At 45.1% G+C, this 26,095-nt stretch overlaps 1 protein-coding gene and 1 long non-coding RNA gene across 26 annotated transcripts in view; one reads left to right on the top strand and one right to left on the bottom strand.

The window, feature by feature from the left end:
• CARMIL1 (capping protein regulator and myosin 1 linker 1) overlaps positions 1 to 15,750 on the bottom strand; it is a 317,278-nt gene extending 301,528 nt beyond the window's left edge. For 15 of the 25 annotated variants that reach the window (XR_014809753.1, XR_014809754.1, XR_014809756.1 and 12 more), the window contains exons 1-2: positions 14,587 to 15,113; positions 10,203 to 10,300 (exon numbers count right to left, since the gene is read on the bottom strand). Coding sequence is in view for 9 of the 25 variants with exons in the window: in XM_084967586.1 (XP_084823712.1) it covers positions 10,203 to 10,300; positions 14,587 to 14,626 (138 nt within the window). In the remaining 16 variants the exon portion in view is untranslated. Of the gene's footprint in view, positions 1 to 10,202; positions 10,301 to 14,586; positions 15,114 to 15,190; positions 15,539 to 15,655 lie in introns of those variants that run through there. The other 10 variants (XR_014809747.1, XM_084967582.1, XM_084967583.1 and 7 more) reach the window with 2 other exon arrangements.
• LOC102166094 (uncharacterized) overlaps positions 1 to 26,095 on the top strand; it is a 154,249-nt gene that overhangs the window by 99,248 nt on the left and 28,906 nt on the right.

The raw sequence follows: 26,095 nt of genomic DNA, 5'->3' as shown, positions 1-26,095 counted from the left end.
CAGAGTCTGTTTAATTCAGTTGAACAGTGTTTATCAAACATCTGTGATCCCCAAACACCTACAGTTGAAAAGGCTCACTGGTCAAGGAGGGCAGGTCCAAAGCAAGCAATGAGAATACTGAAAAGTCTGAAAGCAATGTCATCCAAGGATTAAAATTTGCAGGACATTGGGGGAGAGGAGGGAGTGGGATGGACTGAGAATTTGGGGTAAACAGATGCAAACTATTACCTTTGGAATGGACAAACAATGAGATCCTGCTGTTATATCACTGGGAACTGAATCCCATCACTTATGATGGAGCATGATAATGTGAGACAAAGAATGTATATATGTAGGTGTGACTGGGTCACCTTGCTGTACAGTAGAAAATTGACAGAACACTGTAAACCAGCAATGATGGAAAAAATAAAAATCATTTAAAAAGATTTGCAGGAAGTGAGCATATTTCGCCTGAGGACCAAAAGACCAAGGAAAAACATGCTAACTGTCTTCAAATACTTGATCCGTACTCATGCAGGAGGAAGCAAAGCTGTCTTGTGATGTTTCAGGAGAATGAAATGTAGAAAGGCTACTGAGAAGCAGATTCCAGCCCAAACTAAGAACAGAATTTCTGAGACTCTTGATTTGCCCATCACCAGAAAAATACCAAAACAAAAAAGTGAGCTGTTACAGAAGCCACTTCTCATAGGCTGGGGTACATGGTTAGATGGCCACTAAGATCCTCTGGGCAGCGATCAAGGGGGGGCAAGATCTGAACAAACCTCCCAAGAGTCGGCTTAAGTCAGTCTGTCTACACCAGATCCCGTCTGGGGGACATGCACGCCTACTCATCACAGTCAATGCCCATAAATGTCTCCTGAGACCCAAAAGCCCAAAGATCAGTAGGAACAGACACACATGTCTCCTTAGCAGGAACTCAGCACATGCATCTCCAGCCCTTGTCACAGGCTGGAGATGCTCCAAGCACCGCTCAGGGCATTTATAAGTCCCTGCCGTGTACCTGGTGTGTCTAAAGAGACCAGGACACATGGGGGCCAAGGTTCATCAAGAGGTGATGTTTTCAAAAAGAAAACTCTCTCCCAAACAACTGAGATTGGGGAAAGGACCCAAAGGGTGAAGGTGAACAAGCTGTTTTTTGTTTGTTGTTTTTTGGTTTTTTTGTTTTTTTGGGGTTTTTTTTTTTTTTACATGCACACATACTCCTCCAACTCCAAAGCATTCTTCCCTTCTCCCTTTATTTTACCCCCCATTTTTCATAGAGCTGGGGAAAGCGAATATTGAGAGGGAGAGAGAATGTGTGTCTGTGTAATAGTACACAGGAAGAAAGATTTAGACAGTAAGCCCCACATATACCAATCCAAGTCCTTGTATTCTGTTAAAGACAATGGGCTTTTTAGAAAGGGGAGGATGATCAGGAGGGAAAGAGTTCTATCCTTTATCAGATTTCAGTTGCATTTTCAATCTACGTTAACAATAGATATTAACAGTGTTTCTAATGAGCTGAAACACAAAGGTGCTACAGTAACCCTTCACTAAAGACTTTGCTTTGTTCTCTCTGTACCTGTAACTATGAAAAAAGGGAGTTCTCCCAATTCATTGCATGTTCTTGGCCACAATGCCGCTTTCACCCCACTGGAAATCTCCACCTCTCCTCCCTCACCCCTCCCACACCCTCTTCTCCCTTCCCCCGCATCCCGGGTGTACCTAAATGCCCTGGTCCCAGGGTGCCTAAATCCCAGAGGCTGGAAAAGAGTATCTTTTTAAGAAGAATGAAAAGTTACACCAAGGCTGGTATATGTTCAAGAGCTTCTTGCCCAAGGTCATCTGACTCGTCTATTCAGACTACAAAAGAAACTGGGGCAGAGGAGAAAGTAGAATGTAAATGCAGCTCAGATAACAAGTTCAAGTTGGCCAGAACTGCCTCCTAGAAACATATGCCCAGAGCCAGCGCCTGCCTCAAGCCCCTTCCCAGAGACCAGTGGGAGCTGACACTGCTTCCAAGCTGGGAGAAATTCCCAAAGCCCTCAAACCCGGGTTCTTTTATTTTGAGTTTCCCAGAACTTTAGCCACAATGATACCCACTCCTAAAGATCGTTTCCATGTTGTTGCAGTTTTCAAAAGCTCGGTTTTCTAGAGGCGTGTAACTTCACCCAGGTGCTTTGAAAATTACCTAGGCACTGAATTGTAAGTGATCCTTAAAAGTTGAGACTCCTAACAGTTCCACAAAGAGAACTGTTCAAATTACCCAACAACTGGTACAAGAGCCTCCTGCTGAGGGAAGTAAACCCGGAGACCTAAAACAATGAGTTTCCAACTGCGATCTTCAGAAGCCAAGGCAATCTAAAAACATCTGATGTGAATTTCACTCTTACATCAATTTTGACTGCTAGGATAAAACACCAACACATGATCTGAAGTTACGCCACATTTAACTTGTTGGAGATCAACAACGAGGTAAGCTGTGCTGTCAGAACTCAGGATAAAGCTTCTCTATTTACTTGGAAAGCATCCCAAGGTGGCAGAACTAGCTATTTTGAAAACTGTGATATCTGTAGTCCTTTTTTTGCTTTTTTTGTGTGTGTGTGTTTTAGGGCCGTACCCACAGCATATGGAAGTTCCCAGGCTAGGGGTCAAATCAGAGCTACAGCTGCCAGCCTATACCACAGCCACAGCAACACAGCCAAGTTGCATCTGCGACCTACACCACAGCTCAGGGCAACACCAGATCCTTAACCCAATGAGCAAGATCAGGTTAGGTCAGGTCAGGGATAGAACCTGAAAGCTCATGGATCCTCGTTGGGTTTGTTAACCTCTGAGCCATGAAAGGAACTCCCTATCTGTACTCCTTCATGGATAGATAGGGAGTCTCTATTATGCAGCCGAAACAAAAAAGCAATCTCCCCTTCTTTTTTTTTTTTTTTTTTTTTTTTTTTTTTTTTGCCATTTCTTGGGCCGCTCCTGCGGCACATGGAGGTTCCCAGGCTAGGGGTCGAATCGGAGCTGCAGCTGCCAGCCTACGCCAGAGCCACAGCAACGCAGGATCAGAACCACATCTGTGACCTACACCACAGCTAATGGCAATGCCAGATCCTTAACCCACTGAGCAAGGGCAGGGATAGAACCTGCAACCTCATGGTTCCTAGCCAGATTCGTTAACCACTGCGCCACGACAGGAACTCCCCCTCCCCTTCTATTTCTAAGTTACGTTCATTCAAACAGTCATAGTCAAGTCACGACTGTTTATACTAATATTCTGGACTTTAAACTTGCAAAACACTCATTCCTAAAATAGCACTGTTCTATTGATTCTATGGAAAAATTTCTGTTTAAAAAGGATACAACTGGTTTAAATAATAATAATTAAAAAAAAAAAAAGAGCCTGGAGACCATCAGCTAAGGCTGATGTTACCTGAAAAAAAGCTGTGAAACACAAATTCTAGAATTCTAGCATGAATATTTATGTGAGAAAGTGACTAAGCCATTGTGCTGTTGAATCAATTTAGGTATATAGGAACTAGGAAAATATTAGACTAGCCATGCAAAATGAGCATGGCCTCCTGTAAAAGAATGCTTTCCATATCAGAGAATATAGTTTAAAATAATTCATGATTATGCAGGTCTCAGATGCTTACAAAACTTTTAAGTGAGAAATATTCCTTTTTTAATGTATTTTTTTTAAGAGGGTTTATATTTTAGGGAAAGACAGCACTGCCAGCAAAATATTTTAAGGATAACTGTTACCCCAGATAACATCATTTTACTTTTCATTTTTCAAGTTAACTTATAGTTATTCCAATCCAGCTTAAATTAAAATGCTCAAGAGTTATAAATAGCCAGGGAGTTCCTTATGGCGCAGCAGAAATGAAGCCGACTAGCATCCATGGGGATATGGGTTCGATCCCTGGCCTTCTTCAGTGGGTGGGGGATCCAGCATTGCCGTTGAGCTGTGGTGTAGGTCACACACTTGACTCAGATCCTATATTGCTGTGGCCATGGTGTAGGCCGGCAGCTGTTGCTCTGATTGGACCCCTGGCCTGGGAGCTTCTGTATGCCTCAGATGCGGCTCTAAAAAGAAAAAAAAAAAATAGCCAAAACAAGGAAAAGCATATAAAAGATTGCAGGTTAATGTTTCAAAAGAAAAGTAAATGAACACTGGCTGAACCATTTTCTTTTTTTTTTTTTTTTTTTTTTTTTTTTTGTCTTTTTGCCATTTCTTGGGCTGCTCCTGCAGCATATGGAGGTTCCCAGGCTAGGGGTCCAGTCAGAGCTGCAGCTGCTGGCCCACACCACAGCCACAGCAACACAGGGTCTGAGCTGTGTCTGCAACTTACACCACAGCTCATGGCAACGCTGGATCCTTAACCCACTGAGCAAGGCCAGGGATTGAACCTGAAACCTCATGGTTCCTAATCAGATTCGTTAACCACTGAGCCACGACAGGAACTCCCATGGCTGAACCATTTTCAAGGGAACAGGTGAACAAACTGACATGGTGACATCCACATACCATCTCCTCTACCTGCCCCAGCCAATGAGAAGGGAAGTCCTGCTTCGGGCCTGTCTTACAAGAGCTGGGGAAGAACAAGGGGTTGGCAAAGATGACAGAACCCAAAGGCCAAAGCGAAACCACAAAAACAAAGCTGAGACCAGGAATGGACCTTCCACACACTTGAAAGTCACCATCCTGGAGAAGAAGAAGCCACATTCCTCTTTTGCAGACAAGGAACAGCAGAAGCGTGGGTAGGAAGAAGTCGCCAGGACCCTTGCATCTTCCTAACAATATTTTTCTTTCAACCATTAGTCTTAAAAAAAAAGGTAATACCAAATGCTGCCAAGGATTTGGAGAACCCAGATCATGTATTCACTGCTGGTAGGGCTACATAATGGCACAGCCACTCTAGAAAATCATTTGACAGCTTCTTCTTCAATTAAACAGGCAATTCCTATCCAAACCCACAATTACACACTTTGGCATTTAAAAGGGAGAAATGGAGACTTATTTTCATACCAAAATCTGTAAACCAATGTTTGCAGCAGTTTTATTTTATTTCAAAGAGCCCAAAGCCAGAAACAACCTACAAGTCTGTCAGTGGGTGAGCAGGTAAACCAACTGTGATACATCCATGCCATGGAATAGTCCTCAGCAACAACAACAACAAAAGCAACAATGAATACACACAACTTGGATGAATGTCCGGGGAATTATTCAAAGCAAAAAAGAGTCAATCCCCAGAGCTCCCGAGTAGCTCAGTGGGTTAAAGATCTGTGGTTGTCACTGCTGTGGGTCGGGTTCAATCCCTGGCCTGGAAATTTCCCCATGCTGAAGGTGTGCCCCCCACCCCTCCACCCCCAAAAAAGGTGCCAATCCCCAAAAGGGATATATTGTGTGATGACAACCTAACATTTTTGAAGTGACAAAATCATGGAGATGGAGACCAGATCAGTGGCCACCAGCAGGCAGCTAAGTGGCAGGTTTGGCCCTGAAAGGCAAGGGGTCTTGATGGTCATGGAAATGATCTGCCTTTTCCAGGATCAGTGTCAACATCCTGGCTGTGTTCACACGCCAGAACTTTGCAAGACAGAGGAGACTAGATAAAGGGTATGGAACATCTCTCTGGATTACATTTTTTTTTTTTTTTTTTTTTTGGCCGCCCCACAGCATACAGAGTTCCCTTAACTCACTATTCCGGGCCAGGGATCAAACCCACGTCCTGGCACGAAAGAGATGCCCCATTGCACCACAGTGAGAACTCCTGCATTACTTCTCATAACGGCATGGAAATCTACAATTACCTTTAGATGCCAAGTTGAAAGAAATACGTAAATTAAATTACACTTTTAAAAGACCATGCACTACAAAAATTTGGGTGAAGATTCAGTGAGCAAACTTCCTAATGACACACCCTCAAAGTATTACAGCCACAGATGACACAGTGCCCGTGTGTGGCTTAGTGTGGACCTTAGGAAAAAAAGTACAAGCTCAAGAAATGTTCCTTAGGAGAACACTCTGAATGATGGAGAGCCTGGTCAAGGCTGTACCATCCCAGTTTCCCAAACTATGGTTATTAGGGTTTCTGGCCATATCAATTCAAAACAGTACACTTTATCTCATTCAGAGAAATCTACAATACACATAGGTATACGAAATACTCTGAATCAAAGCCATGCAGTAAAGATGCTATTTATCTTTAACACCCGACTGCCAAACTTATTTAACCATGAACGCTTTTCCCGGAACGTAGTACCATTTCTGATTTTATTGGATCTTAGGAATTTTGGATATCGTCAGTTGCACTCCATCCAGCTAAAAAGGTATCAAACTATAAAGAAATGTTGGCCTTATGAGGAACTAAGCCCAATCCCTCAATAAAGACAGTGGATACTTCAGTATTGCTGCTGAGAAAACTGAAGGCAGGTCCCACTGGTTCCTTTTGCTTTCTCATTTGCCGGGTGTTTATCATGCGCTGGGCATTGTGCAAGGCTGTGTTAAAATGTATCCCAGTTAATCTACAAAGCAACATTTACAAGTAGATACTCTCATAAAGCCTGTTTCATTAGAGAAAGGAATTGAGGCTGAACAATGCTACTAAGTGGCTGGGCTGCCTCCTTGGGACTCAAGGTCCAAGGCCTGAATACTGAGCCCTACTGCCTCCCTAGTGAGGGGAGGAAAGAGTGCATGTAATGGTCATTAGAAACAGGTGGTGGGAAGAGACCTGTTTAACCAGTCTCAACTTTCACCTGATCCCCTATTGCAAGGAAAGGCATCGCCTTCATGCCCAGCCATTCTCCAGCCCAAAGACCTCACTCCCGCTGTACTTAATATGCGTCTCTAACACACTAAGGTCTCACTGGCTTCTAGGCATATTGTTTCCTTTGCTTAGAACATGTCTCTATGCCCTTCTCTTAGCAGCTCTGGTTCATCCTTTGGCTATCAGTTTCAGTTTCCTTTCCTTCTGGAAATCTTCCCTGACCCCCAGGCCTGAGTCAGGGGTTCCTCCCATGTGCTGTCATGGCCCCCAGTCAGGCCTGCCCCCAGCATATCTCAAAGCGTTGTCCACTAACACCTCCCCAACCAGACTCAGAGCTATGAATTCCTCAAAGGCAGACTCTGTGTTTGTCTTGCACATACCATGGGTCGGGCACATGGCAGGTGCTCCACAAGTATGGAGTCAATTAATGCATCAATCACTAATCAAATCAACACAGGGAGCGCTAACCCTTCTAAAGCCCAAATATTCTTGAAAGCTTACAACCACTGAACCACGAGCCAAAGGATTTTTTTTTTTTTTTTTGAGCATAATAGCAAAGTGGCTAGGCACTGAGTGAGGCAGATCTGGGTTCAAATCTCAGCTCTGTTATCCATTGGCTGGATGACCCAAAGCAAGTTACTGTAGCCACTCCAGATCTCAATTTCCTCAAATGCAGATGTAAATAGTGCCTGCCTCAGAGGCCTGCTGTGGGATGGAATAATTGAGAATGCATAATTAAGTGCCCAGCTTAGCATGTTGAATAAATATTAGCTATCATGACCATAAGGAGGAGGAAGATGAAGATCAACCCTCCACGAGAGATAAGCTAAAAATAGTTTAAGTTCTCAAAGTGTAAAAAGAAGGAACCACGTAACATATAATAAACACACTCTCAGCTTTATAGGAAGGAAGGACACTAAGAGGGGGTGGGCACTGCAGAAAGGAACAAGAAGTCAAAAAATATTGGTTTAAGTCACTTCATCAGTCAAAAGAAAGTCAGAAATGCAAATTATAAGGAGATCCCCCCCCCCGTTTTATGTAACTGCATTTCTCTAAATGCGGAAACTCCAAAATCAAACAACTTAATTCATAAGCCATCTCACTCAAACCTGAAGCTTGTTAAACCTTGAATATTTCTATTATTAATTCCTGTCCCTACGAGCAAGGAACAGCCAAGACAAGTTTACAGCAAGCCACTAGGAAACTGCTTAGAGACCAGATTTGGGGAGATAAATGCTTAAATTCAAATACATTTGTAATTTTGTTACAATCTTAATCATTTCCAGCTAATGTTACAATAAGCCCCCCCATCTTAAAAGTACTAATCATAAATATTTTTTTAATGGTGCTAACTGTATTACACTGGAAGCTTAAATTTGTCTTTGCAATTTTAACTTGGCAAATTTTACTCCTGACCTGGGTTTATTCTTACTCTGATGAATAGTGTCCACACCAAACAATACCATGTACCACATTCAACTGCTGCAGCAAATGCAACTTGACATTTCTTTTGTATAAAAGTGAATTCATCTTGTGAAGATTTACTGCAAACATATAAAACAATAGGAAGCAGAAACAAAATTTCTTCTCTATACTACCACCTACTAACACCACCAAAAAATACCTCTATTCTATGGCTGAATAGTGTTAAGTAGAACATACTTTAAGGAACTGTATTTTTTTTTTTTAAGCTAGATAAAGCAGAAAGAGGACCCCATACATTTCTGCTTTTGATAACCTTAATTACGCAGGCCATGTGAACACATTTTGTGGCAGAGCAAAAGTCACTCAGTTGGGTTTTTCTACTTCCATTTCTCTGCCATCCTGACTTATACACAGAGAAATAGAAGTCATCCATCAACATAATCCTCCATCCACAGGGGAGGCAGTCAGATTTTTTTTTTTTTTTTTTCTTTTTCTTCTTTTAGGCCACACCTGTGGCATATGGAAGTTCCCAGGCTAGGAGTCGAATCGGATCCACAGCAATGCAGGACCCTTAACCCACTGAGTGAGGTCAGGGATCGAACTGCATCCTCATGGATACTGGTCAGGTTCGTTACTACTGAGCCACAGTGGAAACTCCCTAGATATTTTAACAGATTCTCCAGACAGATATTATCAGAAAGATACTTCAAATTCTATGGCAACTTCAACTGAAGAAAGAGAATGTAAAAATATTCCCTTTGAATGACATATGCCTGGGATTTGTTTTAAAATACTCGGGGGGCAGGAGCGGGCAGTGTGAGGAGGTAAAACACTATTGGCAAAATGCTGAAAACTGTTGAAGTCAGATGAAAAGTATACCCATTCTCAACTTTTGCATCTGTTTGAAAATTCCTAATGATAAAAAGATACACAGAATAGTCTCTCCAATAAAAACACAAACAAGATGTATTTACCTAAGCTTAAATTAAGGTTTGCCACAATTTCAACACAGAAACCACTAAAACACCACAAAACGTTTTTTTCACCTAAAGGTACAAGTCAGCACTGAAAACTCCCCAACAATTCTATGCCCCAAAAGGTCTACCCCTGAGCCCCCCAGCAACTCAGAGGGAAGCCCCCAAGCCCCATTTCAGCACCAGCAGCCTGCTGGCATTTCCCTCTGAGACACCAAAATCCAATGTAAACAGCAGAAAGCGACATAACACTGTAAATCAACTACAGGCAATAAAAAGAGTAAACAAGAAATTTAAAATTTAAAAAAAAAAATGTAAAAGGACATTTTTTTCACCTTCTTCAACCATCACCCCAAGATGGATGCAGATATAACATTTGAGAAAATTGAATAATGAAATTGACATGATATGAATTTTTTCAAACCCTCCCTCAGTCCTTACAAATAAAAATCCAATAATCAGCCACAACAAAGATAGTAACTAAGCTCCCTTTAACGCCCCATTTTGAGTAACTTGAAAACGGTTTCTAGGAGATGATCTAAATGTGGGTGACTTTTACAACTTTAAGAAAGACAATTTTAAAATTTCAGTCTCTAAAATTTAAATGATCCTGCTTTTACCTTCCAGTGGACAAATATTCCAATTAGCCCAGGACAAAATGGGCATCAGAACTTTTGAACAAAATATCAAACACAGGACTAGAGCTGCATGAAAATAAGGCAATCAGGAGTTCCTGTTGTGGTGCACTGGAAGCGAATCCAAGTAGGAACCGAACCATGAGGTTGCGGGTTCGATCCCTGGCCTTGCTCAGTGGATTAAGGATCTGGCGTTGCTGAGCCGTGGTGTATATCACAGATGCGGCTTGGATCTGGTGTTGCTATAGCTGTGTAGGCCGGTGGCTACAGCTCTGATCAGACCCCTAGCCTGGGAACCTCCATATGCTGCGTGTGAGGCCCTAAAAAGCCAAAAAAATAAAATAAAAATAAGGCAATCAAAACAAGGAGGGGGGAAAAGCACTTTTACTTCCAAACATTTTTTTTAGGTTAACACTTACCAGCACTTTGTTTTCAACTTTGTCTCCCTTAACTTCCAACTTTACTTTCTTCTTCAATGCAATCTTTATCTTTCTGCCAATAACATCCTTTATGCTTTCTGAAAGAAAGGAATCGTTTCATTAGACTCTTTCATTCACATGAGAAAAGCATTGGGGAGGACAGAGCATTTGAAGGAGCATTTTTGGTTAGTATTCTTGTTCTTTTTTTTTTTTTTTTCTTATTTTAACAAGCCTGATAGTTATTGGTCACCAAGTATTTAGTGAACACCTAACTTTGTGCCTTGAACTGTGTGCTCAGATGCTGAAGCAAATAAAACCATATAATATAATACCAGTCCATGCGAGGCATGACAATCTCACTGAGCAAACCAGATGCACGCGGAAGGAAAAAAAAAAAAAGAAGCAATGTCAGGCAGTATCATAAAGCACTATATTGCAGGCAGACCATATGCACAATAAGAATTCATAAACTCCCTGGCTGGTTACCTCTGACCTCCAGCAGGCTGTGTTCATGACAGTACCATACAAGTATCATTTTCTAGGAGTGCCTCAAAGGTTGGGAAATATGGCAACGAATCAGAACTGGAACAATTTAGCCAGGGTGCTCCAGGCCATCTGTCCTTGCAAAAGCTTTACAACAAGGAGTTCCCATTGTAGCGCAGTGGAAATGAATCCAACCAGTATCCATGAGGATGCAGATTCGATCCCTGGCCTCGCCCGGTGGGTTAAGGATCCAGCATTGTTGTGAGCTGTGGTGGAGGTCGCAGACACAGCTCGGATCCTGTGTGGCTGTGGCTGTGGGGTAGGCAGGCAGCTTTGGCTTCAATTCGATCCCTAGCCTGGGAACTTCCATATGCCGCAGGTGCCACCATACAAAATAAATTAAAAGCAAAAGCTTCGCACCACAACCTCCCCCAAGGCATGGTCAAAGGCCATGGAAAAGGAGGATTTGAGAAAGGGAGACCTGAAAAGTTGGATGGTGGCCGAAAGGTCTTTCTCAGACTCCCCTGAGTCCCCCAACCTGAACAGGTCCCAAAGCAAAGTACATTCCCTGCTGCTGCTCTGGCCCTTAATGAAGCTAGAAAGAGGGTTCATCTCCAACCCTTCTCTCAGGGAGTCTGTCCCCTGCTCTCCAAGGACCACGTCCTATACAGCTCCTGACCCCTGGGCTTGACCCTGCATTCAGGGCCTCAGAATCTCTCAAGACCTCCAAACTCTCAGCTTAATCCTGTCCATCCTCCACTCCACCCCCAGAATCAAAGGGGCCCCTCCAAAGCCACAGATATGATTATGTCCCTCTGGCTGTGTCACAACCATTTTTGGATGACCCCAAAGCTTGGAGCATGCCACTCGCGACCTCACATTCTCTCAGCTTAATCCTCAGCACACACTTTAAAGACCCAATCACCCGTATCGTCCCCACCATTTACACGATCCTGTGTATCTTACTCTATCTCCTGGGTGGCCCTTTCCCTATTCTCCTCCAGCCGAGATTCCATTTTCCTTCAAAACATGGCAAATGCCTCTCACACCCCCGCAGCTCTGAACTGTGTGTTACAATCACTTTGGTTTACTCAGCTGTTTCAGCACCTACCCATACACAGCAAGAGCCTGTGTGTCAAGTCCTCTACCAGGTTCTGGGCTCAAGGGGATCCCTGCCTCCTTCAGGAGCTTATAATCTAGTGAAGACATGGACGCAGGCCACTCCACTTGCCACCAGGAGGTCATGGACAAGGAGATGCGAGAAGGATTCTGGGAGGAGGGGACCCCCGAGCTGAAGCTTAAAGGAACAGAAAATAGACCACTGGTTTCCAAAGCCTGGTGTACCTACCACACCATCCACTGAGGTGTGGGGAAAAAAAACAGCAGAACTTTAAATTTCTACTTGCAATGCCTTTTGGTTTAGGTTTTAGCTTATACACACTAAAAGAAGCATGCATGCAGCTGAACAAATAAATGTATGTTTATTAGGGGATGATGAAAATATACTTATTGGAAACCCACCACAAAAAAATTTTGCACTATTGAGATTAGATGAGTAAAGGAGGGGAGGACAGGACACTGCCAGCAGAGAGAAGGGCAAGGGGACACGAGCAAGTACAGTCTGTCCGGGGGCGAGCAATGAGGAAAAAGTGGGGGGGGTGGAATTTGAGGAGACCTGGGGGAGCTGACTGCAACCAGTGTTCTCTATGAAGCTCCTATCTTATCAGAACTCAGAACAGGTACAGGCTACTCCTCCCTCCCCTAAAAAAGAACTGTGAGAAATGAGCATCTGAAATTGACTGAAGAAGATACACACATAGAAAAAGACCAGAAAGACATACCAAGCAGTTAAAGGTAGCTATCTTGGAGCAGTAAGATGGGTGACATGTATTCCTCTCCTTCTCTGCATGTAAAAATGTTTAAATAAAAGCCTGTGTTACTTTAATAATCAGAGAGACACACAACACACTGTTGAAATGCCTTGGGGGAATCAGCTTAAGGGACTAGACTGAGGCTTCCACGTGGTTGTCATTTTGAATTGATGAGAGCGGCACTCTTGCGAGCACTTGAAATCAGAGAGAAAAACAGATACAGGAATTTCCCTGAGCCCAGGCTAATTAGACCATTTAAAGACTCAGAAAAAAAAAAAAAACAACATATTGGGCCTATCACAAAAACATGCATCCTTGTTTGAAAGATAATGTGAGATGGGCATGACTCAATAAGCTCAGAAATTCCATTTCTAGATGAGGGTTACATTGAACTTTTAAAATGTACCAAACGATTTGCTTGAGAACCATCCATACCAACCATCTACCTTATTTCCATGCCATTCTTCTTTTTCTGGGATCCAAGTAATGAGGTAAACCCTTCAGTACCAGGATCAAGAACAACCAATTTTAAAATCGGCCACTTTCTCTAGTTACTTTATCCCCTGGTCAGCGAGGCAAACCCTCCCCTAAATTCTCTCAGGACCACTGAAGCCATCTTCAGAGCCTTCGAGCTGTTTCCTCTTCCGGGTAGGGTGTGGGAAAGAGAGCCTCCCAGAACTGGATGGACCACTCAACTCCCAGTGGACGCTGCAGGGTTGGGGGATGGGGGAAGGCTGATTATGATGGGGAAGGGGAGGCAAAGTTTTAACCTACATTTGCTAAAAAGTTAGGGTTTGTTTTTTTTAATTCAACATAAACAGAAGTTTCTATCTTGTACACAAGTCTAGCAACAGCTTCTTTACATCAAGTTTCACCTGCTCAGTTAACAGTCACTAATGGAAAAGCACAAACTCCTCCAAAGTATGATGCCTAAAAAGAGACACAGGGGCAAACTCCTCAAATGCAGATAAACTACCTCTTGTGGTCAACACCGATTCCAATCGTCTTTCTGAGCTCTAGGCTGTGTCGTGTGCCAAGGATGGTACACTACGAAATATAGGTCACTGGGGCTCAAACCACGCGCGTACACAGACACGCATACCTCCTCACAATACAAACTGCCACACACACATGCACACATAAGCTTACAGCTTGGTTTTCAGAACTCTCTTCCCACAAACCTCCCTTGAGCTCTGCCATTTTAACTCTCCGCATAAGTTAAACCCCAAGACAAAATATTCACCCTCTCCTCCTCCCCCACAAAAACCCTCAAGGGACACAAACAATGGGTCACCTTGCAGAGGGTACCACACACAGCTTCCCTAAGAGATTCAGCGCAGGCAGAATCGATAGGTGAATTATTATTACAATAAGGCTTTTATCATTAACCCTTGATTTCCTGGCCCGAGTTTGCGTCAGTCCTGTAACCCTTTCGCTCCCAGTTCGCCAGTCGAAGCCACGCCTAGGCAGGCTCAGTCATTACCCCGGACGAGCGCCCCCTCCCCCAAGTCTCTCCATCGGAGGGGCACCTCCCGCCGGGCATTTTCCGGGGACCTGGGGATTCCTGGCACGTGCCGGAGGCGACCTACTGTGCGCTCGCCAGCCTCCCAGTGCGGCGCGTTCCTAGACTTCCCGAGTTGGGGGCACTGGGCTGGGCGCAGTAAAGGATTCTGCTCGCTTCCAGAACTCCCCAGACCCAGCAGCCCGCCCCCTTCTTCCGCCAGCCTAGACCCCCCCCACCCCCGAAGGTTGCGGCGGGAGGAGGCGCCGGGGGGCTCCGAGCCGACCCGCGGAGTGCGCTCGCGGGGCTCCCCATTCCTCCCCACGCCGGCCCTCTCCGGACTCGGCTTTTCCGGCGGTTGGATGGGAGCAAACTTCCCGGCGCCCCCCAGCGACCCTGTCCGACTCCACTCGGACCCCAGGGGCGCCGGGACTCGGCAGGACGTGCGGGGAAGGCAGAGGTGGGAAGGGAGGTGGAGGTGATGGGGGCGCAGCGGCAAAAGGAAAATCAACAACCGCGCGACTCTTACCTATCAACTCCCCGGGCACCTCGGAGCTCTCCTCGGTCATGGTGGCCCTCTAGGTGCGGGGGGTGCTGCAGATCCAACTCTGATTTACGGCCCCCCGCCCTCCCCCCGAGCCCCTCAATTTCTTAGAGGCAAATGCAGCGTGCAAATAGGAATAAGCAAGAAAGCGGGGGCGGAGATAGAATTCTGCCGCGTCCCCAAGCCCCACAAAAAAAAAAAAAAAAAAAAGAGTTACAAAATCCAAGGTGGGTTTACGGTTGCTGCTACATGACGCCTCCTTGCAGTTCCCGGCGGCGGAACGGAGACCCCAGCTGGATTGGGAGCGGGCGCGGGGCCGCTGCGGCGCTGGCTCGGGCTCCCGGCTCGTGGCTCCCGGCTGGCGGCGGCACTGCTCCGGCCACTGGCAGCTCCCGCCCGGTCCCGGCGCCGCACCTACGGCCCTAGGTGAAAGCGGAAGGCGTGGGGAGAGGCGGGGAGAGCGGCGCGGGGCGGGGGACCAGGGTTTCCTCGCGCTCCTGCCGGGCTCCGGCGAGGCGGGGGCAGCTCCGGCGCTCCTCCTCCTTCTTTTCCTCCTCCTCCTTCTCCTCCTCCTGCGTTTCCTCCTCACCTCGCGAGACCCGACCTCCGCCAGCGTCCCAGGCCGGCCTCCGGCGCCCGGGCACACGTTCCCCGGCGCGGGGCGCACAGCCCGGAGGCACGCGGCGCCGGCCTGTGGCGGCGGGCACGGCGCCCCTCCTAGCAGCCTCCCTCCCGAACCGCCGAAGCCTGGTGCATGGAGAGGGGGCGAAGGAGAGGCGAGAAGCCCTGGAGCCATCTGCTGGCTGCTGGGGAGGACAGCGGGGTGGGCCTGGGCTTCCCGATCCCGCATCCCCGCGGGCCGAGGGCGCCAGGGGTTGGGAAGCTGCAGACCCGCGCAGATTCCGCAGACCCATCTGCAGGGAAACCGCCTCTTTCTGGGACCCCTCTACGCCCTTTCCTTTTTCAGCCCTCCTGTGACATGTTGGCATTTCCTCAACGTTATTAATTTTCCATTTCGGGGAGCGGGAGCTAGACGAACCCTGTAAACACTAACCATATGGTGAGAAAACACTTTTTGTGTGTGCTCCGCGGGCGCGCCGCCGCCGGTTGCCATCTCAGACATTCCAAATGGGAGAGCGCCCGGAAAATGCCTTTCACTCGCTGCGGAACCTCTTTTAACCCCGGGGCATAATGGGGCAGCTGAGCGTTATTCTCAAACCCCGGAATAAGCCTGCTGATAGGTCTGATCCTGCCCGGCCCAGCTCCCTCCAGCTTTCCCTGGGCCCCACCCCCGGAGGAACAACTTAAGGGCAGGAATCACTGGAGCGCCGCAATTGCTGCCTTACTGCCTGACGGCTGGGAATGCCTGTGGAATCTGGTTGTTTTTACAGGACAGAAGGAGAGGAGAGAGAAAAGCAAAGGGCATCCCTACGCTTTGATTGATAATCTAGTTTTAAACACTGCCGTCGACCTTGGATCCCCAAGAATAATCTTCAGCCTCTCAGCAAGGTGTTCCCAATGAAGCATTTACCTATCTGGTCCCTCCCCACCCTTCTAACCTCTCCCACTCCGCATGCTTAACAACCGGGCACTCCAAAACTGTTTTGCCATTTGCTTTTCTCTTCCTTTTAAGATTATCTGATTCTTATCTGTGTTTTTGATTCCAGCCCAATGTGTACCTTCTTTGGAGAAGATTCTCCAGAGTTTTTCAGATGACTATGATCCCTTTATTCAAAACCACTAGAGTCTATTGCCTGTAACACTGCTTTCTAAGCTCAGCCACACAGCGCCTTGTTTAATTACTCGTATATTTCTCTAGTTTTACTATTCAACACTTGCATCGCTCCCTGAGTTTGGGTTTGTCTGCCCAACTAGACCCTAGGTGATTTATTTTTATTTTTTAATAACCGCACCTACTGGCATATGGAAGTTCCCCGGCCAGGAATTGATTCCGAGAAGCAGCTGCGACCTACCCTGAAGCTGTGGCAGAGCCAGATCCTTTAACCCACTGCTCCAGGGCCTGATCCATCTGCCGCCTTGCGTGGGGTGGGGTGGAATGGCGCCTCAGCAGACAGATTCTTAACCACCTTGGGAACTCTGTGTCACTGTGGGAACTCTGACTGGAGGCCATTTAAGGGATGTTATCTCAGATTTTTGAACCTCCTCAGCAAACTTGTGCCAAATATATGTTCAATAAAGATTTGTTAACTGATTGGTCTTAGAGCTTTGGACCTCAGACTCCCTACTATTTCTCAAATGTTGGCAGTTTATTTAAGCTAGCTATGTCCTTTAGGCACTAAGTATCTTTTTTTCTGCAATAAATAGAAACTAACATCTCAAAACTATCTTCCATTCAACAGTGTGTTGTTAAAAAGGTTTTTTTCTGGCACATACCAATGAAGTTTCAGAAATAGCCCTGAAGCTTTCACACCATGTAATAACTGATGAAAGTAAAAACAAAACTATTTTCCCCCACTGGCCTGGGGTGGTTGGACGAATAAAGGACAGGCTGCATCACATTCCTGTAATTAATTCAGTGCTCCTTGGCACCTTTCAAAGGAAACTGGGGTTTCCATAAAGAATCAGGTTTTTTCACTGGAGCAGGATCCTGATTGAGTCCTATACCTCTGAAGGCATGGATTCACATGAATCGCCTATCTTAATAATCAAAAAGGACTGAATGATTTTGGAGATGAAAATCATTTGCTCTTGGGTGCAAAACGCAAATATGTTTGAGAATATCAAGCAGAGAACTCCAAGAAGCACCGTTTCTTTTTTTTTTTTTTTTTTTTCTTTTTAGCTATTTCTTGGGCCGCTCCCGCGGCATATGGAGGTTCCCAGGCTAGGGGTCCAATTGGAGCTGTAGCCACCGGCCTACGCCAGGGCAGAGCCACAGCAACGCGGGATCCGAGCCGCGTCTGCAACCTGCACCACAGCTCATGGCTGTTAACCCACTGAGCAAGGGCAGGGACTGAACCCGCAACCTCATGGTTGCTAGTCGGATTCATTAACCACTGCGCCACGACAGGAACTCCAGAAGCACCATTTCTAATGCTATAAAAGCCAACAAGTAGTAATTATCTCCTTCAAGGCCAGGGGGGTCAGTTTAGAGAATACATTTCAAAGTCTGAAACTTGGGGATTGAAATCCACCCACCCCGATAACACTGGGAATTTTCTTCAGCATCCCTGCCGTCCAACTTCTATACCTTTAAGTTTATCCCTGTCATCATGGTCTTAATTAAGAGAGTGATTAAACCACTACCTGAAACTGATGGCAGCTATAAAATGTGATTACCTATAGCTTCATCTAAGTAAATGCATGTATGTGGTTGTGTTTAAGCATCACAATGAGCACTAGTACAATGAAAGCTATTAGAAAGGAGAGAAAACTGGCTTTTCAGAGAATCCCTACTGTACCTGAACGTTTAGAATGTTAAACACTGTTGCAATAAATTTAACACATACGTAATAACAAAACTGTTTTGGAAAATTATACATGGCCTTTTATTTTTTAGTTTCGAGATATACGTTGATGTCTCTATAGTATATTTTGTACTGCCTAATGGTGAAAAAAAATATGAATTTAAAAAGCTGCTGAAAATACTTCATGTCTATAATGGTCCAACATACTATCATGAGAATCATATCATATAATGATCCAACCCATGGAGACAAAACAAAAAAGTTCATTAAAAACATCAGCAATCAGACGCAACTTAGAATAGATTTACAAGGAGATCCTGCTGAATAGCATTGAGAACTTTGTCTAGATACTCATGTTGCAACAGAAAAAAGGGTGGGGAAAAATGTAATTGTAATGTATACATGTAAGGATAACCTGACCCCCTTGCTGTACAGTGGGAAAATAAAATAAATAAATAAATAAATAAATAAAAACATCAGCAAGCTCGGAGTTCCCATCGTGGCTCAACAGTAATGAACCCAACTAGTATCCTTGAGAACATGGGTTCCATCCCTGGCCTCGCTCAGTGGGTTAAGGATCCAGCATTGCCTTGAGCTCTGGTGTAGACCGAAGACATGTCTTGGATCCTGCATTGCTGTGGCTGTGGTGTAGGTCGCCAACTCCCATTTTCCCCCTACCCTGGGAACCTTCATATGCCTCAGGTGCAGCCCAAAAAAGCCAAAAAAAAAAAAAAAAATCAGCAAGCCAACAAAAAATTCCATCATTTACCTAAATCAATTTCTAATCTCGCTTTCTACATTGAGAAGTGGTTTTAAAAGTGGAAGATGTTCAGGTATGTGGGAGCCAATGATATTTCCACTCTCCAAATAGTGATTCACAGACTACCTCCCCACCCTTAGTAACTGCTATTTGTTAGGGGCCTTCAGGAGGTATGTGGAATCTGAAAAAAAAAAAAAAAAAGAGAGAGAGAGATACAAATGAACTTATTTACAAAACAGAAAGAGACTCACAGAGTTTGAGAGCAAACTTATGATTACCGAAGGGGAGAACGTGGAGGGATGGACTGGGGTTTGGGGACTGGCATATATACACTGTGGTATATGGACTGGATGGACCTGCTGAATCGCACAGGGGAATCTATTCGATATTGTGTGATAACATATATGGGACCAGATATATGTATACATATATAACTGAATCACTTTGCTGTAGAGCAGACATTCACACAACATTGTAAATCAACTATACTTAAATAAAATTTAGTAAAAGAAATACTCAGCTTAGGAGTTCCATCGTCACTCAGCAGAAATGAATCTGACTAGTATCCACGAGGATGCAGGTTCCACCCCTGGCCTTGCTCAGTGGGTTAAGGATCAGGCATTGTGGTGAGCTGTGGCCAAGGCCAACAACTGCAGCTCCCATTTGACCCCTAGCCTGGGAACGCAAGCCTAAAAAGACAGACAGACAGACAGACAGACAGAAAGAACTCAGCTTATAAACACCTCTAGTTTATCTCTGATTAAAGGAAAATAAGAAATAAATGTCTATTAGATAATATTCCTTCAAAATATTTACAAATGATATCATATGAGATTTGCTTGAAAAAAATAATCCATGGGAGCGGGAATGTGTTTGTGGCCTAGGGTGGGGGACTGAGTAGGGTTGTAGATGAAACAAGAGTGACCTTGTATTGATTTTTGTTCTAACTGGATAATGGGGTACATGGGACTTCACTGCTCTCACTTTTATGTATGTTTGAGATTTTTAATCATCATCTTCAGAGCAAATCTGTGACAGATATGACCAAGAGAGAAGAAAACCAACTCAATTATTAATTCTGAAAATAATGATTTGAGGGCACCTCAATCAGAGCTCACAGTACAATGGTTTTCCACATTCAGCACACTTGAGCCCTTCAATAGACACCATACTGCTTTGATTCAAAGGAGCAATTTTTTTCATTTCTTTGGTAATGAAATCAGAGTGCATCTTATAATTGTTGTAGACAATTATGTTTCTCACATTCCACCCCCAACACAAATACTAAACCTGCTATTGAATCCCTGGGGCATCTAACCATTGACTTCTGACAAGTGAGGAAATAAGGGTTTGGTATATTTAAGCTACCCAGTGACCCATTGGGTTAGAAGGTATAACTACTATATCTTTATTACAACAGGACAGAAGTTCAGATTCATAGGCTGACTTGCTCAAAGCTGCATAGCTCTTAAGAGTCAAAGGTTGAACCAACCTCGATTTGAGATCTCCAGGTCAAGGTTCATTTTTCTACACCACTTCATCAGCCCCTTGGTCTGTGCTTTGTGGAAAGTGTAAAGATGGCCATGGTTGGGCCTCACCCACCCACAAGATTATTAAGGTGATCTTTGATTGTCCTGCAACTAGTCCAGTGCTAGCCAATAGGTGGTGAGCTAGTTAAATCTAGTTGAATAATTTCAGAAAATAACATGCAAAATGTGCTAGGTGGGTGCCAGATGATATTTTCAATAAGTGCTATAGAAATTCATAGAGGTAGAGTTCCCATGGGACTCAGTGGATTAGAACCTGAGGTGGTCTCCTTGAAGATGTGATTCAATCCCTGGCCTCACTCCAGTGGGTTAAGCATCTGGTGTTGCTGCAAGCCGTGGCGTAGGTTGAAGATGGGGCTACGATCTGGTGCTACTCTGGCTATGGCATAGGCCAGTAGCTGCAGCTCCAATTCAACAGGGAATTTCCATATGCTGCAGGTGCAGCTGTTTAAAAAAAGGAAAAAAAAGAAATTCACAGAGGTGATGGAGAGAGAAGACCCGAAGGAGAAGCATTGCCTTTATAATATCACTCAACAAATGTGAGTGGAGGAGTTCCTGTTGTGGCTCAGTGGTTAATAAATCCGACTAGGAACCATGAGGTTGCGGGTTCAATCTCTGGCCTCACTCAGTGGGTTAAGGATCCGGCATTGCTGTGGCTTTGGCATAGGCCAGCAGCTGCAGCTGCATTTGGAACCCTAGCCTGGGAGCCTCCATACGCTGCAGGTGCGGCCCTAAAAAAAAAAGTGAGTGGAGCATGTACTAGTTGCCAGAAGATTTAATGGTGAATTATACATATGCTTCACATAACAGTCAAGGGAGGGGGGCACGGGGAGGCAATTGCTCTAAATGCTGAGGTGGGGAAAACAGTATTATGGGAATAATAGGTTTGAATTAGGAGTGAAAGAAAGGGAGTGAAAATGTTCCTGGTTGCAGGAAAGCATGTTTACAGGCCAGAAGACAAGCTAAAACATGGAGAAACTGAAATAAATTCAATGGGTTTTAATCAGTAGAGATGGACCAGGAACAGAAAGTAAAAAAGGACTGTGCTATGCAGGACCTCATGAACCACTGAATGGGTGTGAATGTATCCGAAGAGCAAAGGGGAGTTCTTGAGAAATTGTAAGGCAGTGTCACAACTAGATTTTCTCGTTTAGAAAGATTACCTAGTTGGAACAATAGAAAAGACTGGAAGGAAGGCCAGAGTGCTAGAAATAGAGATGTTAGGAGGTTGTTGACGTAAAGTAGGCAAGATACCAGAGTAGTCTGAGCCAGGGTAGTGACAGGGCAGATCTGAGAGGTACGGTGAAGGAGGGGAGAAGGAGAAGGGGAGGTCCAGGGTCTGGGTGGGTGTATGGGCAGGAGGTGGTGGTCATTGCTTGGAACAGGGAGCATTGAGGAGAGCATAGGTGGTGAGACCAGATGAGGGGTTCCGGTTTGATCTGAAGAGTTGGAGGTACTGTGGATGGATGGTGGAAGTCTGAGGTTCAGGAGAATTTCTGATATGTAGACTTAAGATTCATCAACATACAGTATTTGAAATTAGAGGATTTAGTAGGAACACTCAGCCTATCTGATTAGATGACCATGGAGGGTACAAGACTATAAAGAGCAAGGGCCTCTTGAGAAATGAGTGAGAGCCCACAAGGCAAGTATGGAATGTGAGCAGGAAAGGAACTCTTAAGAATGATAGGCATGCAGAAAAGGAAGTGCTGCAAAGGAAACTGTATCAGTTATCTATTGCATGTAACAAATGACCACCAATCGTGGCAGCTCAGAACAACTAACATTTAATAGGTCAAAGACTCTGTGGGTCAGGAACGTGGGAGCAGTTTAAGTGGGTGGTTCTGGCTCAGTCTCTCAGGAGGTTGGGATCGGGCTAGCAGGTGGGTCTATGATCCACTGAAGGCTCAACTGGGGTTTCTGTGGTGTGGCCAGCTGTCCCTTCCTTACCGGTTGTTGGCTGAAGTGTAAGTTCCTCAGGACACACAGGGCTGCTTGAGTGTCTTCATGAAGAACAGCTGGCTTCCAGAGTGAGTGATGGAGAGGGGGTTGGCAGCAAGACAGAAAATACAATGCATTTTATAACTTTATTCTGGAACTGACATTCCATCATTTCTGCTGTATTCTACTGTCATATGGATCAAGGAATCAACCCAGGTTAATGAGAAATGTGGCTGCACAAAGATGTGAATACCAAGTGGCAGGGGTCATTGGTGGCATCTTAGAAAATGGCTACTCCAGAGTCAGTGGAGGACCAACCAGCAGAGAAATGGTAGGAAACCAGGAAGATAAGATGTCAAGTTGGGAAGATGTGAAAAAAAAAAAAAATTCAAGAAAAGGGATGAGTTCCCACTGTAGCACAGTGGGTTAAGAAGCCGACTGGACGGAGTTCCCATTGTGGCTCAGTGGTAAACGAACCCAACTAGCATCCATGAGGACGCGGGTTCAATCCCTGACCTTGCTCAGGGGATTAAAGATCCTGCATTGCCGTGAGCTGTGGTGTAGGGCTTAGAGCCCATGATGCTATGGTTGTGGCTTAGGCTGGAGGCTGCCGTTCCAATTTGATCCCTAGTCTGGGAACCTCCATACTGCTGCAGGTGCACCCCTAAAAAGACAAAAGACAAAGAAAGAAGGAAGGAAGGAAGGAAGGAAGGAAGGAAGGAAGGAAGGAAGAAAAAGAATCTGACTGCAGCAGCTCAGATTTCTGTGGTAGTGAAGGTTTGATCCTTGACCCAGCATAGTGGGTTAAAGGATCTGGCTTTGCCATAGCCGCAGCTCGGATTCAAACCCTGGCCCAGGAGCTTCCATATGCCATGGGTGCAGCTATTTAAAAAAAAGAAAGAGGAGTTCCCGTCGTGGCACAGTGGTTAACGAATCTGACTAGGAACCATGAGGTTGCAGGTTCGGTCCCTGCCCTTGCTCAGTGGGTTAACGATCCAGCGTTGCCGTGAGCTGTGGTGTAGGTTGCAGATGCGGCTCAGATCCAGCGTTGCTGTGGCTCTGGCGTAGGCCGGTGGCTACAGCTCCAATTCGACCCCTAGCCTGGGAACCTCCATATGCCGTGGGAGCAGCCCAAGAAATAGCAAAAAGACAAAATAAATAAATAAATAAATAAAAGAAAGAAAGAAAACAAAACAAAAGGGGAGATGGTTTAACACTGTAATGTTTTGCTAAAAAGTCAAATGTGTTAAGGAATAACATGTATGTGAATTTAGCAAAGAGAGTATTGGTTTGTTTTTGTTTTTTGGAGAGATCAATTTTAGTGGAATAATGGGGGAAGAAGATAAACTGCACTGGACCGAAGAGTGATTAGGAAATGGAAAAGGAGAAGAAAACAGGATGCAGATAACTCCAGAACTGGGGAAATGAAGAAGAAAGGCAGAGGAAAAGACAGAAGGCTGTATAGGTGTCTTTCTGTTAAGCATAGAGGATTTAATATTTATATTTATACAACTGTTTTTTCCCAATGAGAGAAATTCCCATCATGGCTCAATGATTAACAAATCTGACTAGCATCCATGAGGACCTAGGTTCGATCCTGGCCTTGCTCAGTGGGTTAAGGACCCAGTGCTGCCGTGAGCTGTGGTGTAGGTCGAAGATGTGGCTCAAATCCAGTGTTGCTGTGGCTGTGGCATAGGTCAGCAGCTGTAGCTCCCATTTGACCCCTAGCCTGGGAACCTCCATATGCCACCAGTAAGGCCCCAAAAAGCAAAAAACAAAAAAACAAAAAACTGTGGAGTTCATGATGTAAACAATGGACTTCAGTTAAAATATTGTATCAATATTGGCTCCTCGATTGTAACAAATACCCCAAACTAAAGTGAGATGTTAGCAATAGGGTGAAACTTTGGAGAGTGAAGTGGTATGTGAAACTTCTCTGTACTTTCTATTCAATTTTTCTGTAAAGCTAAGGCTGCTTAAAGAATAGTTGATTAATTTATATAAAAATGCATAAAGCCACAAAGACAAAGAAAATAGGCAACAGTAGCAAACTAGAAATGTTAACATTTTTGGAAAATGGGAAAGTCATTGGAGGAATGGTAACTGACTTAACAGACCAGAGAAAGACAAATTCTAAGCCAGAGGGGAGAAAGCAAATAAAAAGCAAACTAATTTCTCTAGCAGAACCCAAGAAATATCTGAATATGGAAGTGCAGAATGTGAGAACAAAAAGTGGATTAGCAAAGACTTTTGGGGGGGCGGGGGTGCACCTGTGGCATATGGAAATTCCCAGGCTAGGGGTCAAATAGGAGCTTCAGCTGCTTGCCTACACCACAGCCACAGCAATGCAAGATCTGAGCTGCGTCTGCAACCTACACCATAGCTCATTGGCAACGCCAGATTCTTAACCCACTGAGCGAGGCCAGGGATCAAACCGGCATCCTCATGGATACTAGTCAGGTTCATTACCACTGAGCTGCAATGGGAACTCCAAGACTTTTTCTTTTTTTGGCAACAGTGCACAGTGGCTTGATGTGGGTTCTCAGTTCCCATACCAGGGATTGAACCCCGGCTGCTGTGGTGAAAGCACCAGATCCTAATGGTTAGACCACCAGGGAATTCCTGGTAAAGACTTTTAAAGGAAGATTTGGACATGCCTAGATTTTCTCTCTGCCTCACACAGCCAGGCAGCTATGCACCCCGGACAGCTGCCTCAGATTGAAGGCTCACTCTTAGGAGAGAGGAAGCCCAAAAGGACCTAGTGTTGGAAAGCAGAAGATAACAATGAGCAGTCATACCATACAGAAAAGAGGGGAGAGTAGAGAACATCTCCTCCTAAATAGAAAGCCACCACAAACTCTTTCTCTTCTTGATCCTCAGGAATCTAAGAGCAGGGTTGAGAACGCCAGGCGCAGATTCCTCTCCTAGATTATTGGCTAGCCTTAAAAGAAAAACCTGGGGGAGTTCCCGTTGTGGCGCAGTGGTTAACGAATCCGACTAGGAACCATGAGGTTGCGGGTTCGGTCCCTGCCCTTGCTCAGTGGGTTGACGATCCGGCATTGCCGTGAGCTGTGGTGTAGGCTGCAGACGTGGCTCGGATCCCGCGTTGCTGTGGCTCTGGCGTAGGCCGGTGGCTACAGCTCCGATCTGACCCCCAGCCTGGGAACCTCCGTATGCCGCGGGAGCGGCCCAATATATAGCAACAACAACAACAACAACAACAACAAAAAATCTGTGGGATACTGATACATGGGGATTTGCCAGTGAAAAGGCCAGGTCCTATCATCCAAAATTGAGCCCCATCAGTTAAGAAGCCCCAGCCACTGGTGTAGAGCTTTAGAACAGCTTGATTAAGCCTCATTGTTAATACAGACATCCAAGGAACACTGATATGTGAGGGAAGCCACTGTGGTGAAAGCCAGAGACCAAAACAAACCTTAATAAGGAACATAGAAGAGCATGGGAGCAAAAGAAAACTTAAGAATCTAGAGTGAGGAAACGTGGTCGTGATGGAAGAAAAAGGATTGGACCTTCCCTTCCATCAAAAACGAGAAAATAGGAGTTCCCACTGTGGTGCAGTGGGTTAAGGATCTGGCATTGCCTCTGCAGTGGCTCAGGACTCTACTGAGGTGTGGGTCTGATCCCCCACCTGGTGCAGTGTGTTAAGGATCTAGCATTACCCTAGCTGTGGTATAGATCACAACTGGGGCTCGGATTTGATCCCCGGTCCAGGAAATTCCATGAGTGTGGAATATGCCATGAATGTGGCCAAAGAAGAAAAAGAAGAAAAAGAAGACTAAAAATAGAACAAAATGTAAGGA

This window comes from Sus scrofa, chromosome 7, assembly GCF_054392235.1.
Source record: "Sus scrofa isolate SSC_HxYL_T2T_F1_AM1 chromosome 7, Sscrofa_HxYL_maternal_Yorkshire_Landrace_v2.0, whole genome shotgun sequence".
NCBI lineage: Eukaryota > Metazoa > Chordata > Mammalia > Artiodactyla > Suidae > Sus > Sus scrofa.
Note: the sequence above shows the minus strand (reverse complement) of the source record. Positions and strands in the feature narration are given on the sequence as shown.